At 49.6% G+C, this 17,295-nt stretch overlaps 1 protein-coding gene across 6 annotated transcripts in view; it reads right to left on the reverse strand.

The window, feature by feature from the left end:
- Positions 1-17,295, reverse strand: part of GSG1L (GSG1 like) — a 279,871-nt gene that overhangs the window by 14,178 nt on the left and 248,398 nt on the right. For all 6 annotated transcript variants that reach the window (XM_035267252.3, XM_035267255.3, XM_035267254.3 and 3 more), the window contains one exon: positions 4,672-4,742. In XM_035267252.3, the coding sequence (XP_035123143.2) occupies positions 4,672-4,742 (71 nt within the window). The remainder of the gene's footprint in view (positions 1-4,671; positions 4,743-17,295) is intronic.

Consider the following 17,295-nt stretch of genomic DNA (forward strand, 5'->3'; position numbering starts at 1 on the left):
AATGACGGTCATCCCTGCCCATGCTCAGCTGCCTGGTAAGAGGCACACCTGGTGCAGGGATTGTGGGATCTCAGGCTCTTTTCCTCCCTGAGAAGCCAGGATTTGGAGTCTCTGGGGACAGCTGACAGTTTTCCATAGCTCCTTCCCCACCGGCCTCTGGGGCTCCCCGGGATCCATAGGAGGTTAAGACCTTTTTGCACCACTGTCTCTCCCCACCCTACACGTTATCCCCAGATGATCTGTGCAGTCCCTGCACTGCAACCATTGCATACAGTACTGTTGCTTTTTGTCTGTTTGTTTTTAAGAGACAGTCTCGCTCTGTCACCCAGGCTGGAGTGCAGTGGTGCAATCATAGCTCACTACAGCTTCAGACTCCTGGGCTTAAGCAGTCCTCCCACTTCAGCCTCCAGAGTAGCTGAGAATACAGGCTTGCACCACCATGCGCAGTAATTTTTACTTTTTTTTGGAGATGGGGTCTTGTTATGTTACCCAGGCTGGTCTCAAACTCCTGGCCTCAAGTGATCCTCCCACCTTGTCCCCACCTTCCCACCAAAGAGATGGGATTAAGACACACACCACTCCATCTGCCTGTCTCCCTGCCACCCTTTTAAGCTCCCCTCCATTGATCTGGCTGCCTTCTAGAGGCCCTCACCGGCCCTTCAGACTCCACACAGACAAAGCAACTTTGCCCTTCGCAAACCGACCCCACCCCATGTCCTTCCATCAGTCAGGGACCCCGTGCCCCTGCCTGCTGGGACAAAAATTCTGCACATATCCTAGGTTCCTCCCTTCCTCTGGTCCTCACTTGGATCAGTCACGTATCTGATGCTATCCCCCAGGTGGAGGTGCACGCTGCTGACCTCCAACTGTTCAAGGAGGGCTTTCTTCATCCAGCCCCAAGCCCCTCCGCCCACCCCCCGAGCCATGACTGCCAGGGAACTCACGCACCCGAGCCTCCCCTCAGCAGCCCTTGAACAATGGCCCAGGAGAGTCGCCTGCCTTCCTATCTGGGAGGAAGACTCCGATGTGTATGCTCTGCACCGACGCCCCTAGTCCCCAGTGGGTTCAACACTGTGCCTCTGACTGGTTGCCTTTCTTCCTTTCTTAGTCTCTCTTCCTCACTCCTAGTTGGGTTTTCTTTGATCACCAAAATAAAGCACTTGCTGTTGTATCCACATCTCAAGGGACTTCCAGGGAAACCCAAACCAAGACACTGTGGAAATTCTACCAGCAGAGGGTCCTTGATCTATCCACTTTTATCCCCAACACCACAGTCAGGCCACCACCATCATGTCTCCCAAAAATGACTGCAGCAGCAAACATTCTGTGCATATTGTAGGTTTCAAGATGGTCTCCCAGCCTTGAGTTTGGCTCCTCTCTGATCCTTTTCCCCCACATACAGAAAAATAGAGAAAGAGGTAGTTGAAAGAGACAGAGATGACAGAGAGAAATGATAAAGACATACATAGATGATAGAGAGATAGGTGATAGACAGATGGATAGAAACAGATATAGAGTAGATGATAGAATAGAAAGATGAGAGGTAGATGTTTGATAGATAAATGACAGATGATAGGTAGATAGATAGAATGGATAGATGGTGGATAGGATCCATAGGATCTATAGACAGATGATAGGTGGATCGATAAATAGATAGATGATAGGATTGATAAAGGATTGACAGATGATGGATAGATTACACAGATAGATGATAGAATTTATAGATGAGAGATGATTGATAGATGGATAGAGAGATGATTGATAGATGAATAATAGATGGTTGATGGATGGATGGATAGATGATAGATGGATGAATAGATTGGATAGATAGGTAGACAGACAAACAGATAGACAGACAAGGAAGAAATAGGGAGGGACACACAGAGAGAGAAATAACAAGGACATGTCTTCTCCCTGCTTAAAACGCCCCAGGCTCCCTGCTGCAGAATCAACTTCTTCACTGCATAGTAAACTCCGTCCTTGTCCTGCCTCCTGCCACCCGCAGCCCCTCCAGCCCTCCAGGCCTCCCAATGCCCTTCCTGCCTCAGCCGCCCTGGTCTCCTGGCTATTCCACAAGCACCGTCTGGCCCCTTCTGGCTCTGGGACACACAGGTCCTTCTGCCTGCAAAGCTTTTCGTCTGGCTGACTCCTCACCCTTTAGGGCCCAGCTTCCTGGCTTCTCAGCGTGTTGACTCTGAAGGAGTGCCCCTCTCTGTGCCCTCCCATCACCACATGTTCCTCCCTTGTTTGTTTTTGAGCTCCCTTACTGAATGATTCTCTCTCAGACCAGAGGCTTTGGTCTTGCCTGACTCCCTGCTGTCTCTCCAGCGCCCACAGGGCTGATGTGCAGCAGATGCTCAATAAACACTCACCAAGGAATGAAAGACGAAATTGTCCAGACTGTTGACTTATCGAATGAGTCTGATGATTCTTTCACAAGATCATGCTGCTTGAGGGGGCGCTAGGCACCAGGGCAAGAGGGTGGCTGTGGGAGCTGAGATGGAAGGTGGGGGGAGGGATGTGGGAACTGGGATTGAGGGTGGGGGAGAGCTTTGGAGACTGGGATTAGGGGTAGAGAGAGAGCTATGGGGACTGGAATTGGAGGCGGGAGGGAGGGCTGTGGGGACTGGGATTGAGGGTTGGAGGAGGGCTAGGGGGACGTGGATTGGGGTGGGGGAGGGCTGTGGGGACAGGATTTGGGGGTGGGGGAGGGCTGCGGGGACTGGGATTGGGGTGGAGGGAGGGTTGCAGGGGCTGGGATTGGGGTGGGTGGAGGGCCGTGGGGCTGGGATTGGGGGCCGGGTGGAGGGCTGCGGGGCTGGGATTGGGGGCCGGGTGGAGGGCTGTGGGGCTGGGATTGGGGGCCGGGTGGAGGGCTGTGGGGCTGGGATTGGGGGCCGGGTGGAGGGCTGTGGGGCTGGGATTGGGGGCCGGGTGGAGGGCTGTGGGGCTGGGATTGGGGGCCGGGTGGAGGGCTGTGCGGCTGGGATTGGGGCCAGGTGGAGGGCTGTGGGGCTGGGATTGGGGTGGGTGGAGGCTTTTGCCATTTCCTCTGACCCTGAGAACTCTCCTTAATTCCAGGCCTTGCTTCTAGGTCCACAGGGCCTTGATTCTTCCAGTGGCGGGGACCTCCACCTAGGCCCCCAGAGGCCCTTAAGAGAAACCCCAAGGCCTCTTTCCATCCAGGATCTCCTGCCCATTCTCCAGGGAGCCTGGGGAGGCTCACTCCCAAATATGGGAGCTGAGGACATTCTGGAGTGTTCCAGGATTCTCAGCCCCTATCCCCACTGTGTGCTTTCCGAGGCCCTCTCTATATCAGAGTTCTTCACTACTTTATCCCTGCAGCAGGAGTTCTCCAAACACAGCCATCCCCTGGTTTCTGATCCCCTCTTCCAGGAAGCCCTCCATGCTAGCACAGACTTGAAACCATGGTGTGTGTTCACTTCAGTGCTATCCCCTGTTCCTCACAGGCCAAAATTGGGCTCTCTTCCCTCTCCTCTGTCTCCTCGCCACTAGCAGAGCCATTTCTCATTCAATTACTAGAATCAAAGGATTTGGAATCAGCCAAACCTGTGTTTAAATCTCTGCCTTCTTAGTTTGGATTCCCCAGCAGCAGACCCACAGATAAGAATTTGAGTGCCAGTGATATATTTAGGGGGTACAGGGGAATTGGACAGAGAGGAAAAGTGGGACAGAGATGGGGGGGGAGAGCTACTAAACCTCATGATCACTGACTCCTTATTCTGCAGAGAAACTGCAGAGCACATGCCTCAGGGGGATCCCACTCCAGGGTGAGGGAGCCGGGGTATGTATACACCAACTTCCCTAGCACTTCCAGCCTGCCTCCAGGCACAGAGATGCAGATACAGATAGAAGCCCCTGGAGCTTCCTAAAGGTCTGAGAGAGGTGGCCAGGGCACCGATGATACCTACTGTGACTCCTCTGCCAGTGACTAGCTAAGCTGTGTGACCTTGGGCTAGTTACTCCACCTCGCTGAGCCTTAATTTCCTCATCTGCAAAATCTAGGCAACAATCCCAGCTGCAGGGGTTGGGGCTAAGCAAGGATATGAGATCAGGCATGAAAAGCCCTTAGGACAGAGTGGGGTGGGGTGGCGAACATGTTGTGTGCATTCAACAGGCTCAGCCGAGATCTGACCATTTAACTTTAATCTTACCTTGGTTCTTCTCTGCATTGCTTTCTGATCCTGACATTTGTTTTCTGAGCAGTACCCCAGATTCTGCCTCACGGTGTGGCCCGCAGCAAAGTGTTTGAAGTGAATGCATCTAAGCTGCCAAGAGTGTCCACAGCTCAAATGAGTCCTGTCCATGGTCGCCCTCCCTGCCTCAGCTCCTTCTAGCGAGGACTGTCCTCCCTCAGGCTAGTGGCTAACCCGGGACTGGCCTTGAGCTGGGGTTTCCCTGCCTGCCTGGCACCGCAGTCTCTTCTTTCCTTTCTTAGCATCCCACCCTGACTGGGAAGGCTGTGGGAAAGCTGCGTGCAGAGCTTGCTACCCAGAGACACCAGACTCAGTTTCCTCATCTGTGATGTGTTTGTGGGAGAATGCAGGGTGCAGTGCGGGGAGGGGGCTAGCTTGACTCATCTCCAGGGGTTCTTCTCCCCTGGCAGCCCACGAATCTGTCGTAGCAGGTACCCACAAACAGTCTACTTACGGGCAGGGTATCTCTCGTGGCGGCAGTCTAGGTGAAAGTCCTCCTCCTCGATTCCGTCCCTCTTCTCCATCCTGGAAAACAAAACAAAACAAAACAAAAAACCTGGGTAGGAAAGAGAAGGATGAATGGACAGAGACCCGGGGACCTGAGAAAGTGCAGTCTTCCCTCCTCTGGAGAACATTTTGCAAAGTAACTTTCTACCCTCCGCCCCATGGGATTTTGACCACAACCTCATGATTTTGAGATGGGCATCATTATTCCCATTCTATTGATGAAGAAACTGAGGCTTTTGGAGGTGATGTGACCAACCCAGAGCCATGCAGCTAATCAATTAGAGGCAGGTGGGATGCAAACCCATCATTCTGTCAAAAAGAGGGACATCGATTATGTGCAAATGGTATATTACAAAAGATATGCACAGTTTCATTTGTTTTCAGCATTATACATTGATATGCACAGAAATTATTTTGGCAGAATATACACCAAAAGGTTAATTATTCCTATGTAATGAATGTAGGGAGTTAACTCTGCAGGCTTCTTTTTGACTCACTTTATTTTCTGATTGGGGGGCGGCAGGCTTTTATTCACTAAGCAGCACTTTTTACCCCCCACAGACAAGGTCTCACTCTGTCACCCAGGCTGGGGTGCAGTAGTGAAATCGGAGCTCACTGCAGCCTCCAACTTCCTGGGCTTAAGCAATCCCCCCGCCTCAGCTTTCCAAGTAGCTGTGACTACAAGTATGTACATCTAGCTTATTTTTACATTTTTCAATTTTTCTATAGAGATGGGATCTTGCTGTGTTGTCCAGGCTGATCTCAAACTCCTGGCTTCAAGGGATCCTCCTGCTGCCTCCCAAAACGATGGGATTATAGGCATGAGCCACTGTGCTTGGCTCTGGGAAACATTTCTTTTCTTTTTGAGATGGAATCTCATTCTGTTGCCAGGGCTGGAGTGCAGTGGTGTGATCTTGGCTCACTACAACCTCTGGCTCCCTTGTTCAAGCAATTCTCCTGCCTCAGCCTCCCAAGTAGTTGGGACTACAGGCATGCACCACCATGACCAGCTATTATTTTTTTTTTTTTTTTTACGTAGAAATGGGGTTTCACCATGTTGGCCAGGATGGTCTCGATCTCTTGACCTCGTGATTTGCCTACCTCGGCCTCCCAAGATGCTGGGATTACAGGAGTGAGCCACTGCGCCCAGCCGAAGTATTTCTTAACTATATCAAAACACTTCCTAAAGATAATTCTGTATACTCTCAAAGCCCCGGTCTTCCAACTTCTGGCACAGTGTTCTTTTCCATCAACAATTGCAAGAGCTTTTCAGTGTGGTTTCTCTCTCCTCTGTCATCTCAGGGTTACAGTGGTTCCAGAGGGAGCAGCCTCTGTGGAGTGGCAGCAGAGGAGAAGCATGGAGCAGAGGCTGATGAGGACCTGGATACTGGAGGCAGGTGCATGGCCTCTGACACACTTCCAAACCTATACCCTCACCCACGTCCCACTGATGACTGGGGCCGAGAATGGGTGAGGCCATGTTCCTTCATTGCACATATGCCTTTGTAACTCAAGTAAAGTCCAGAGCTCCACATGGTTCAGTCCAAATGGGCATCACATTATAGAAACACAATCTAGTCCTCCCAGATAAGAACAACTCCAGGCTGGGCTCAGTGGTTCATGCCTGTTTTCCTAGCATTTTGAAGGCCAAGGCAGGAGGATCACTTGAGACCAGGAGTTCAAGACCAACCCAGGCAACACAGCAAGACTCACATCTCTAGAAAATATCTAAAAAAAAAAAAAAAAAGCCAGTGCATGCTGGAGTGGTGATGTGTGCTTCTAGTCCCAGTTACTCAGGAGGCTGAGGTAGGAGGAGTGCTTGAGCTCAGGAGGTCAAGGCTGCAATGAGCCATGATTGCACTACTGTGCTCCAGACTGGGCAACACAGCAAGACCCCCATGTCTAGAAAAAATAAAAAAATAAGCCAGTGCATGTGGTGTAGTCATGTGTGCCTCTGGTCCCAGCTACTCAGGAGGCTGAGGTGGGAGGATCCTTTGAGCCCAGGAGACTGAGGTTGCAGTGAGCCTTGATCACACTGCTACACTCCAGTCCAGACAACAGAGTGAGACCCTGTCTGAGAAAAAAAATACCGAATCATTATTGTTTCTCCTGAAGCACACAGTGGGTTCTCCAACCCACACAGCTTGACATCTTTCCTCCATCCCTCTCTTTTCCCTCACTTGTCTTGCAGCTGTCCTAAAATCTCTCTCACCCTGCCTGTGTCTCACTTTCGACACTTCCCCTAAACTCTCTCCATTGCCCTTGGTGTGGCATCTTCCCTTTTCCCCACCCTCTCTGTCTTTCCACTGCTATCTTCTTTTCTCTCATGCAAGGAAGGCTCAATCCTTTCCAAAGCAAATGCCCTATCTCTGTTTCCTGACTCTTCCTATCACTTCTTATTCCTCCTTTCACATCCTGGAAGCCCAAGCTGGAGGAAAAGATATGGGGAAGGTAAGAATGAAAAGCTAGTAATGCCAAAGTGTTCTTAGTAGGAGGGAGAGAGATACTCATATATTGATAATCATCATTCATTCATTCATTCACTCATTCACCAGAAACTTCCTGAAAACCTTCTCTGTTGGCATCAGATGCTGTGTGGAGAACAGAAATGTCTATTTCACAATCTCTGCCCTCAGAGATCTTCCAGCCTAGCAGGGAAGACAAGCTTGCACTTGAGGTGGAAAATAGCAGGTAAGGCTGGGTGTGGTGACTCATGCCTGTAATCCCAGCACTTTGGGAGGCTGAGGCAGGCAGATTGCTTGAGCCCAAGAGTTCGAGACCAGTTTAAGCAACATGGTGAAACCCCATCTTTACAAATCCTAGCTGGGAGTGGCGATCTGTGCCTGTGGTCCCAGCTACCTGGGAAGCTGAGGTGGGAGAATCACCTGAGCCCAGGAGACAGAAGCCACAATGAGCCATGACCTTATCACTGTACTTCAGCCTGGGTAAGAGAGCAAGACCCTGTGTCAAAAAGAAAAAAGGGTCAGGCATTGAATAACACTACACAAGGACTATCTGCACTGTCTGTACCAAGATAGGCCTGTACTTCCCAGGGAACATATTCTGAATATTTTCTGCTTAGAAACATCTCCTGTGGCCTGGGTGGTCCTAGACACCAAACCAAAGGAATGCATGCTGATGCTGTAGAAAGGCACATTTTCGTTCAGTAAAAAGATAATGTCTTTTTTTAAAGTCTTTAAAAATTTTTTTGAGATGGAGTCTCACTCTGTTGCCCAGGCTGGAGTGCAGGGGTATGATCTCAGCTCATCACAACCTCCACCTCCTGGGTTCAAGCGATTCTCCTGTCTCAGCCTCCCAAGTAGCTGGGATTACAGGCATGTGCCACCACGCCTGGCTAACTTTGTATTTTTAGTAGAGACAGGGTTTCACCATGTTAGCCAGGCTGGTCTTGAACTGATCTCAGGTGATCCACCTGCCTTGGCCTCCCATAGTGCTGGGATTACAGGCATGAGCCACTGTGCCTGGCCCCAAAAAAATCTTTTAATAAAAACATCTCGGTTATCTTCCTGATAACACAAGCTTGTTCCAAAAACAAACAAACAAAATCTCAATGCCACAGAGACAGCCAAAGTCCCCTATAATCACATCTCCATATAATGAGATCAACAATGTTTGCAGTTTGGTATTTATCTTTTCAGAATTAATACTTTTTCTACACGAATAGACGTAAACATTCTGTTTTGAACCTGAGTTTTTTTTAACTTATCCATAAATTTTTCATTTGAGCATACCTAGATCTTACATTTCTTTCTTATAGCTGTATATAAAAAAATAATTGGCCGGGTGCGGTGGCTCATGCCTATAATCCCAGCATTCTGGGAGGCCAAGGCGGGTGGATCACAAGTTCAAGAGATCGAGACCATCCTGGTCAACATGGTGAAACCCCATCTCTACTAAAAATACAAAAATTAGCTGGGCATGGTGGTGTGTGCCTGAAATCCCAGCTACTCAGGAGGCTGAGGCAGGAGAATTGCTTGAACCCAGGAGGCTGAGGTTGCGGTGAGTTGAGATCGTGCCATTGTACTCCAGTCTGGGTAACAACAGCGAAACGCCGTCTCAAAAAAAAAAAGAATAATTAATATTCAATACCCCCAATGATAGAGATTTAGGTGTTTTCTCATCTTTGCTAACTCTTCCAAATGCTGCTGCACGTGGTGAGTTTCTGTCACCAGAGGTGTTCAGGACTGGAGTCTCACCAGTAATGAAGTCATAACTGGACTCAAACACTGGATGGGAAGGTGGACCAGGTAACAGCCCCATCCTCACCCTGGAATGCCACCTCCCTGGCCACATCCAGCACCCTTAGGTCAACAGAGGCCAGTCCCATTGCATAACGGGTTTCCAGCATCCTCCTGCTTTTTCACAGCCTTGACCTTGAACCAATCCCTCCATCCATCCTAGGCTCCCAGCTCTCCTGGTTCCTTTTTGTTGCTGTTGAGACAGAGTCTCGCTCTCAGGCTGGAGTGCAGTGCCGTGATCTCGGCTCACTGCAACTTCCACCTCCTGGGTTCAGGCAATTCTCCTGCCTCAGTCTCCTGAGTAGCTGGGATCACCGGGGTGTGCCACCACGCTTGGCTAATTTTTTATATTTTTAGTAGATACGGAGTTTCACCATGTTGACCAGGCTGGTTTTAAACTCCCGGCCTCAAGGCATCCACTCGCCTCAGCCTCCCAAAGTGCTGGTGTTGCAGGTATGAGCCACCAGGCCTGGTGTCTCTGGGTTTCCCCTCTGACATGTCATCTTCCTCCATGCCTCACGCTGGGCATCTCCTTGACCTCTGCTGGGAGCCTCAGCCCTGGGAAGTGGGACCCTATGAGCAAAGGGGCCGATGTCTAAGGAGTTAGTCAGTCCAGCCTGGCACAATACCTTCCCTCCCTCATCACCCAAGCCTTGCTGCCCAGAAACCCCCTCTCAACAGCTGACATATCCAGTAACACCTGCCAAGGACAGAGCCAGGCCTTGTGTTGGGCTTGGGGGCCACAGGGATCATCCAGACAGGCCCCTGCCCTCAAGAAACTCCTGCTGGTTTTACCCATGCACAGATAACCGTGGCTGCATGTCTTAAGCTTCAGGCCAGAACGATATGAAGGTTGGCAGGGCCAATACTATCTAGTACAGAGATTGGTGAACGTCTCCTGTAAAGGTTCAGATAGTAAATATGTGAGGCTTTGCAAGCCGTATGGTCTCTCTCACAACTACTCAACTCTGCCCCTGCCGTGAAAACAGCTGCAGAGGAGATAGAAACAAATGGGGGTGGACAACAGCGGGCGGTGGGCAGGGTTTGGCTTTCGAGGATGGCATGTGGACTCCAGGTCAAACCCAGTGGTTCTCTGCTTGGCTACACAGCAAAGCCACCACGGGAGTTGTTAATTACGGGGGGCAGGGAGCGGGTCTGGAATGTGCAGGCTGGGTTGAAAACCACTGGTGCAGGGACCAGTGGAGGCTTCTCAGGGAGGTACTGTTTGAGCTGCATCATGGAACCCACTCACTTCCTTTTTATATTTACTTACTTACTTATTTATTTATTTTTGTCACCCAGGCTGGAGTGCAGTGGCATTATCTCAGCTCACTGCAACCTCCGCCTCCCTGGTTCAAGTGATTCTACTGCCTCAGCCTCCTGAGTAGCTGGGACTACAGGCATGCACCACCACACCCGGCTAATTTTTGTGTTTTTAGTAGAGACAGAGTTTCACCATGCTTCCCAGGCTGGTCTTGAACTCCTGACCTCAACTGATCCACCCGCCTCAGCCTCCCAAAGTGCTGGGATTACAAGTGTGCTTTTTGTATTTTTTAACTAGTATTTTAGGTTCAGGGTACTAGCAGGTTTGTTATATAGGGAAATTGCATGTCATGGGGGTTTGGTGTATAGATTATTTTGTCATCCAGGTAATGAGCATAGTGCCTGATGGCTGGCCTTTTTATCCCCTCCCTGCCCCACCCTTCACCCTCAAGTAGGCCCCAGCATATCTTGTTCTGTTCTTTGTGTCCATGTGTTCTCAATGTTTAGCTCCCACTTTCAAAAGAGAACAGGCAGTATTTGGTTTTCTGTTCCTGCGTTAGTTTGCTAAGGATAATGGCCTCCAGTTCCATCCATGTTGCTGCAAAGGACACCATCTTGTTCTTTTTTCCTGGCTGTGTAGTATTCCATAGTGTGTATGTAACACATTTTCTCTATCCAGTCTACCACTGATGGGCATTTAGGTTGATTCTGTGTCCTTGCTATTGTGATCAGTGCTGCTGACCTGCTCACATCTAAGAGAGGAAGCTGAGCTCCAAGCCGGGACTGCCCGTCTTTCTATGATGCAGTATTGCCCTTCTGGAAAGAGCTGGTTTCCTTGCACAAATTTGAAACTCTCCACCAGATTCAGCAAGGAAGACACCAGATCTGCAGAACCTGCAGGGTCTTGGCTGCCCTCTGGCCCTGCTTGGGGCTTGACAGTGGTTCTGGGCGAGGGCTGAGTGCCCCCAACGGCGGGTCTCCCTGGCAGGAAACACAGAGGGGACAAGGGCAGGCTTTGGGCACAAAGAGACGTTGGGCCCTGGAGTGAGTAGGAACCGCGGCTGAGCTCAGCTCTGCTGTGAACAGGCTGCCTGGCCTTGTACAGCTCATCCGGCCGCTCTGGATCTGTTTTCTTAAGTGTGCACGGGGCATAACAGCAGTGGTCACCTCACGACAGTAACAGCAACAGCCACTGCCTCCCTGGTTGTTGTAAGGACAGCCCAGGACCTGCCACAAAAGATGGGCTCAGAGCATGTTCACTACTGCTATTTTTAAACCTCTCTAATAGTCTAAAAGTCTATCTTCCCTAATACATTTCCATTTTTTTTTTTTGAGATGGAGTTTCGCTCTTGTTGCTCAGGCCGGGGTGCAATGGCACGATCTTGGCTCACAGCAACCTCCGCCTCCCAGGTTCAAGCCATTCTCCTGTCTCAGCCTCCCGAGTAGCTGGGATTACAGGCATGAGCCACCATGCCTGACTAATTTTGTATTTTTAATAGAGATGGGTTTTCTCCATGTTGGTCAGGCTGGTCTCGAACTCCCAACCTCCATGATCTGCCCTCCTCGGACTCCTAAAGTGCTGGCATTACAGGCGTGAGCCACTGCACCCAGCCCATTTTCTCTTTCTTCCTTTTTTTTTTCTTTTTCTTTGAGCCAGAGTCTCAGTCTATCACCCAGGCTGGAATGTAGTGGCATGATCATATCTCACTGTAACCTCAACCTTCTGGGCTCACGGGATCCTCCCACCTCAGCCTCCCAAGTAGCTGAGACTACAGGCACACACCACCACCCCAGATAATTCTTTCATTTCTTGTAAAAACCAGGTCTCACTGTCTTGAACTCCTGGCTTCAAGCAATTCTCCCACCTTGGCCTTCCAAAAAGCTGGGATTACAGGCATGAGCCACTGCACCCGACCCCCTTAATACATTTTCAACTCAGAGGGAAGAATGCAGTTTCATTCATTCTATGCTTGTAGCCTCAAGATCTAGCACAATGTGTCGCAAATAATACAAGAACAAATACAAAAATTAGCCGGGTGCGGTGGCGGGCACCCATAATCCCAGCTACTCCGGAGGCTGGGGCAGGAGAACCGCTTGAACGCGGGAGGTGGAGGTTGCGAGCCAAGATCCCGCCATTGCACTCCAGCCTGGTGACAGAGGGAGACTCCGTCTCAAAAAGAAAAAAGACGATAACAAAACAAAACAAAGCAACACAACAAAAAAAGGAAGGGAAGGAGGAAGGGAGGCAAGAGAAGGAGAAAAAACAGTTTCAAGCTAAGAGTAGCCCACAGGGGAAGCAGCCAAGGGTCATCAGCAGTGCTGAGCTCCCTGTTGAAAAAGGAGCAAAGGCAAATGTCACCAGGTGACGGCGTCCTCTGATTTGAACTGTAATTTCCTGCAGGAAACATTCTGCATTTTCTGAAGACATGAAGACAGACTTGCTTTATTTATTTATTTATTTTGAGACAGGGTCTCACTCTGTCACCCAGGCTTGTGTGCAGTGGTACAATCATAGTTCACTGCAGCCTCCATCCTGGGCTCAAGCAATCCTCCTGCCTCAGCCTCCTAAAGTGCTAGGATTATAGGAATGAGCCATCACACCCAGCCAGACTTGCTTTTTAAATAAGATGGTGGTGTAAGAAACATCCACTGATACGGTTTGGATATCTGTCCCCTCTAAATCTCATGTTGAAATGCGATCTCCAATGGTGAGAGGTATTTTGGTCCCTCATGAACGGCTTGGTAATGAGTGAGTTCTCATTAGCTCAGGAGAGAGCTGGTTGTTTAAAGGAGCCTGGAGTCTCCACCCCTCTCTCTTACTCCTTCTCTCATTGTGTGATATACCTGCTCCCCCTTCTATTATGAGTAAAAGCTTCCTGAGGCCTCACCTGAAGCTGAGCAGATGCTGGCACCATGCTTCTTGTAGAGCCTGCAGAAACATGAGCCACATAAACCTCTCTTCCTTATAAATTACCCAGCCTCAGGTATTCTTTTATGGCAATGTGAAATGGACTAACACACTCACAAATCTAAATAAGGTCCTTGAAGGGTTGATGGGGATGCTTGGTGTGAAACAGTACTCGAACTGGCAGCATGTGGAACCAGGCACCCCTCGTATGTCACATCCCTTCAGGGACTGGGGCAGTGGCTCCGCTACTCACCAGTCACGTGCCTGGACATGTCTTGATTTTTTTCATCTGATAAGTGGGAGTATAATGTACCTATTCTTGTGATTGTTATGAGGATTACTGATCAATAATGCAAACCATTCTGGACAATATAGGGAGATTCAGTCTCTACCAAAAAAAAAAAAAAAAAATCCAGGTGCTATGGCACATGCCTGTAGTCCCAGCTACTCGGGAGTATCTGGGTGGGAGGATCGCCCAAGGCGGCTGCAATGAGCTGTGATTGCACCACTGCACTCCAGCCTGGGTGACAGAGCGACACCCTGTCTCAAACAAATAAAACAATAAATAAACATAAAGCTCAAGCTATTTGGAGTGGTACTGAGAACACTGCCTGGTGCTTGCCATTATTATCATCATCATCATATTATTATTGTCACCATCATCATCACCTCTGGGGTCTTTCTGGTCCTGTCACTCTGTGACTGCACATTCAGCCCCACCCTCCAGTTCCGGCGGTGGAAGGTATGAACTGCTGTAATGCACTATCCAGTGCCCTCCTCAAACACACACCCTTTCTTCCATTCCAGCATCTAGAGCTGCCACTGTCATTGCTTTGGGAAAGGAATATTTTTGCAAGAAGCAGAGGAAGGGCTTCGAGGTATCAAAAAACGTCTGGATTCAGGGTAGGCAGAACCCATAGGAAGTCACAACACTGCCATTTGCCCCAGAAAAGACAGAGTCCCCCAAACTGGGGACTGAGCTTCAGAGTGGAAGTGAAGGGTGAGTAGAAACTGTGGTGCCTAGAAAGATGGAAGAGCCCCAGGGAAAGGCAACGGTGACAGAGGCACTGTTCAGGCGTGAACAGCACCAGCCCCATTTCACAGATGGGAAAGTCGAGGCAAAGATAGATTCGTCACTTTTGCCTGGTTTCGTGGTAGGCTGGCTGTCCAATACAAGAAAGATCACTGATTCAGTGTTTGTGAACTTCAGTGGGATAAATACTCCCGCCATGGCTGAACTGAAAGGACCTGGGTGACATTACTGAATGTGGAGCTGGGAGGAGATATGCACAATGGGTCTCCATGAGCAGTCCTGGTGGTTCCAGCCCTGCAGCTGCATTGTGGTAGAGCTGGGATCTGAGCTTGGGTTTACAGTCCCTGGAGCTGGAGCGAGTTTCCACTGTACCCTGTGGACTCCCGGCAGGCAGGGGATTCCCTATCAGACCCATCCCGGGCAGATTTGCATTGTGAGGTCCCCGTGGAAAGTGGGGCTGGGGATCCTCCATCACTGGCTCTGCCAGAACTGCTGCGAGGTATTGGAGGTGACTGTGCCATCTGCCATCCCACAGTCATCGTCCCCAATAGCCCACCACAGTCTGGAGTCTGATGGAGGCCGGGTGTTTGCTCTTTTTAAGAGAAGAGATGGATGCAGGCAAGTAATGGAGCTGGGAGGCTCTGAGGACACTGAGGGAGGGTTTCAGGGAGGACCAGAATCGATGTCTCACTAGGAGGCCACACTGTACCTGCCAGCCTGATTCCAGGGCCGAACATGGCCACAGCAGCCAGGAGCATCATCAGGGTGCCCACCAGGGCCCATCTCTGCTGTAGCAAGGGTGGGTGCCATGCGTCCTATCGCCTCCGCAGCCTCCACTGCCCCTGCTCCAGGCTCCCATCCCCCAGCATGTTCTCCACCCCATACAGCCCCATCTATGCCATCCTCAAAGCCAGCCTCTCTCTTTAGCCCCAGGATGGTTCTGTTTCCCAAATCTCCAGCCACTGTCTTGTATGAATTAACAGCCTACATGCTGTGCTTCTGCCACCATCTGTAATAAAAGACTAAGACTCCCTGACCCCCTTAATTTTCTCCTCCTCCTCCTCCTCCTTCTTCTTTGTCATCTTCGTCTTCCTTCTTCCTTCTTCTTTTTTTTTGAGACGGAGTTTTGCTCTTGTTGCCCAGGCTGGAGTGCAATGGCGAAATCTCGGCTCACTGAAACCTCCGCCTCCCAGTTTCAAGCGATTCTCCTGCCTCAGTCTCCTGAGTAGCTAAGATTACAGGTGCCCACCACCACACCCAATTAATTTGTGTATTTCTGATAGAGACGGGGTTTCTCCATGTTGGCCAGGATGGTCTCGAACTCCTAACCTCAGGTGATCCTCCTGCCTCAGCTTCCTCAAGTGCTGGGATTACAATGTGACTCACTGCACCCGGCCTTTCTTCTCTTTTTTAGACATGCGATCTTGCCCTACTGCCCAGCCTGGAGTGCAGTGGAGCAATCATAACTCACTGCAGCCTCCAATTCATGGGCTCAAGTGATCCTCCCACCCACCTCAGCTTCCCACCCATCTCAGCAGCTGGAATTATATAGGTGCATGCCAATATGCCCAGCTCCCCCTGAATTTTCTATCTGTTTTGGACCAATTTTTTTTAATAATAAATAAAAATGAAATGAAAAAATGCATGCAAAAGGCAAGCATGGGTGTCCAGCAATGTCAATTTGCTATGAAAGCTTCCATTTATCTTAATTTTTGTCCTTACATTACAAAGGATGTTTGCAAATGGGCAGTGGTCCAGGGACCACACTTTGAGTAGCATTGGTCTGTAGGGCCCTTCTTTCTCCTCTGGCCTCAGCTGGTCGCATCCACATCCTGACCCTATGACCGCAGTTGCACCTGCTCTATCCTGCAGCCCAGTACTTCACAAACTTAAAGGTGCTCCAAGATCACCTTTATGAGAAGCTTGTTCACATAAAGCCTCTGATTTAGCAGGTCTAAGGTGGGGGTCTCAGATTCTGCATTTTGAGCAGGCTTCCAGGTGATCCCAATGCTACTGGGCCCAGGCTTTGGGCAGGTGAGGGGCTCAGCCCAGCCCAGGCCTCCCATCCACTCCCCATGGTTCTGGTTGCAAATGGCCAGGATCAAAGAGCCAGCCACCTCCTTCCCACCTCTGAAGCTCCCTCCAGCTGGCGGATATTTACAAGAAAACATGAGAGTTCAGGGAGTGAACATTCCTTCCAGATGTTCTTTTCAGATGTTCCTGCCACCATCCTTTGATCACGTTTTCACTTCAAGTACCATTTTGTGATTTCACCTCCCCTGTGCATGAGCGCTGGCTGGCGATCTAATTGCGGGAACCGCGAGAAGTCTCTGAATCTCCATGGCGCCATCTCCAATTCTGGGCACCATATTCCTCCCGAGAAAAACGGCAATTTCAAAGGACCCCAACACGGGGTGAAGGAGAGCAAGGTGCTACAAAGAAATAAAATTCAAGCAGTGAAGACAGACGGGTCAGATAGAGCCATGACTGAACACGTCCCAGAGGCTAAACACCTAAGAAACAGTCGCAGAGGACAAAAGATACAGTGATTTTTAAATAAGCAATTCACAATGGAATGAAAAATGGAACTAAAAGAAATCTGGGGCAAAGAAACAAACCACTGCAGGTAGTAAATTAAGATTCCATAACATCACGTCAAAAGGGTCATTGCAAGTTAGGGGGAAATAAATGCTTTTTTAAGAAAGACTTTTTTTTTTTTTCCCATTTTCTGTGTAAATATCATCATGATATAAAACATTTGGAAAATAACACAGGAGATAAAGCCATGCGCTTGTCAATGCCTTAACTTGATCTTTATGTGTAATTTACAATTTTGTCTCCCGTTTCTCCAATACTGTGTTTTAAAAAGATACCTCTAGATATTAAGACATTGAGGTTATTTCTAGAATCACATGGGTTAGCAATGATTACTTGGCAATACAAATAATCACTGGCATCATGGTAACCCACCCCAAAACCCCAGCCCTACCTTTGACAACCCCTAAGGAGTCCCTCCATCCATAAAGACCCCACTGACAGCATGTAACCTCCAGACCAGACTTGCCCCAAAAGTCCCTTTCAGCACCCAGAGGACACTGGAAGGGAGAA

This window comes from Callithrix jacchus, chromosome 12 (assembly GCF_049354715.1).
Source record: "Callithrix jacchus isolate 240 chromosome 12, calJac240_pri, whole genome shotgun sequence".
Lineage (NCBI taxonomy): Eukaryota > Metazoa > Chordata > Mammalia > Primates > Cebidae > Callithrix > Callithrix jacchus.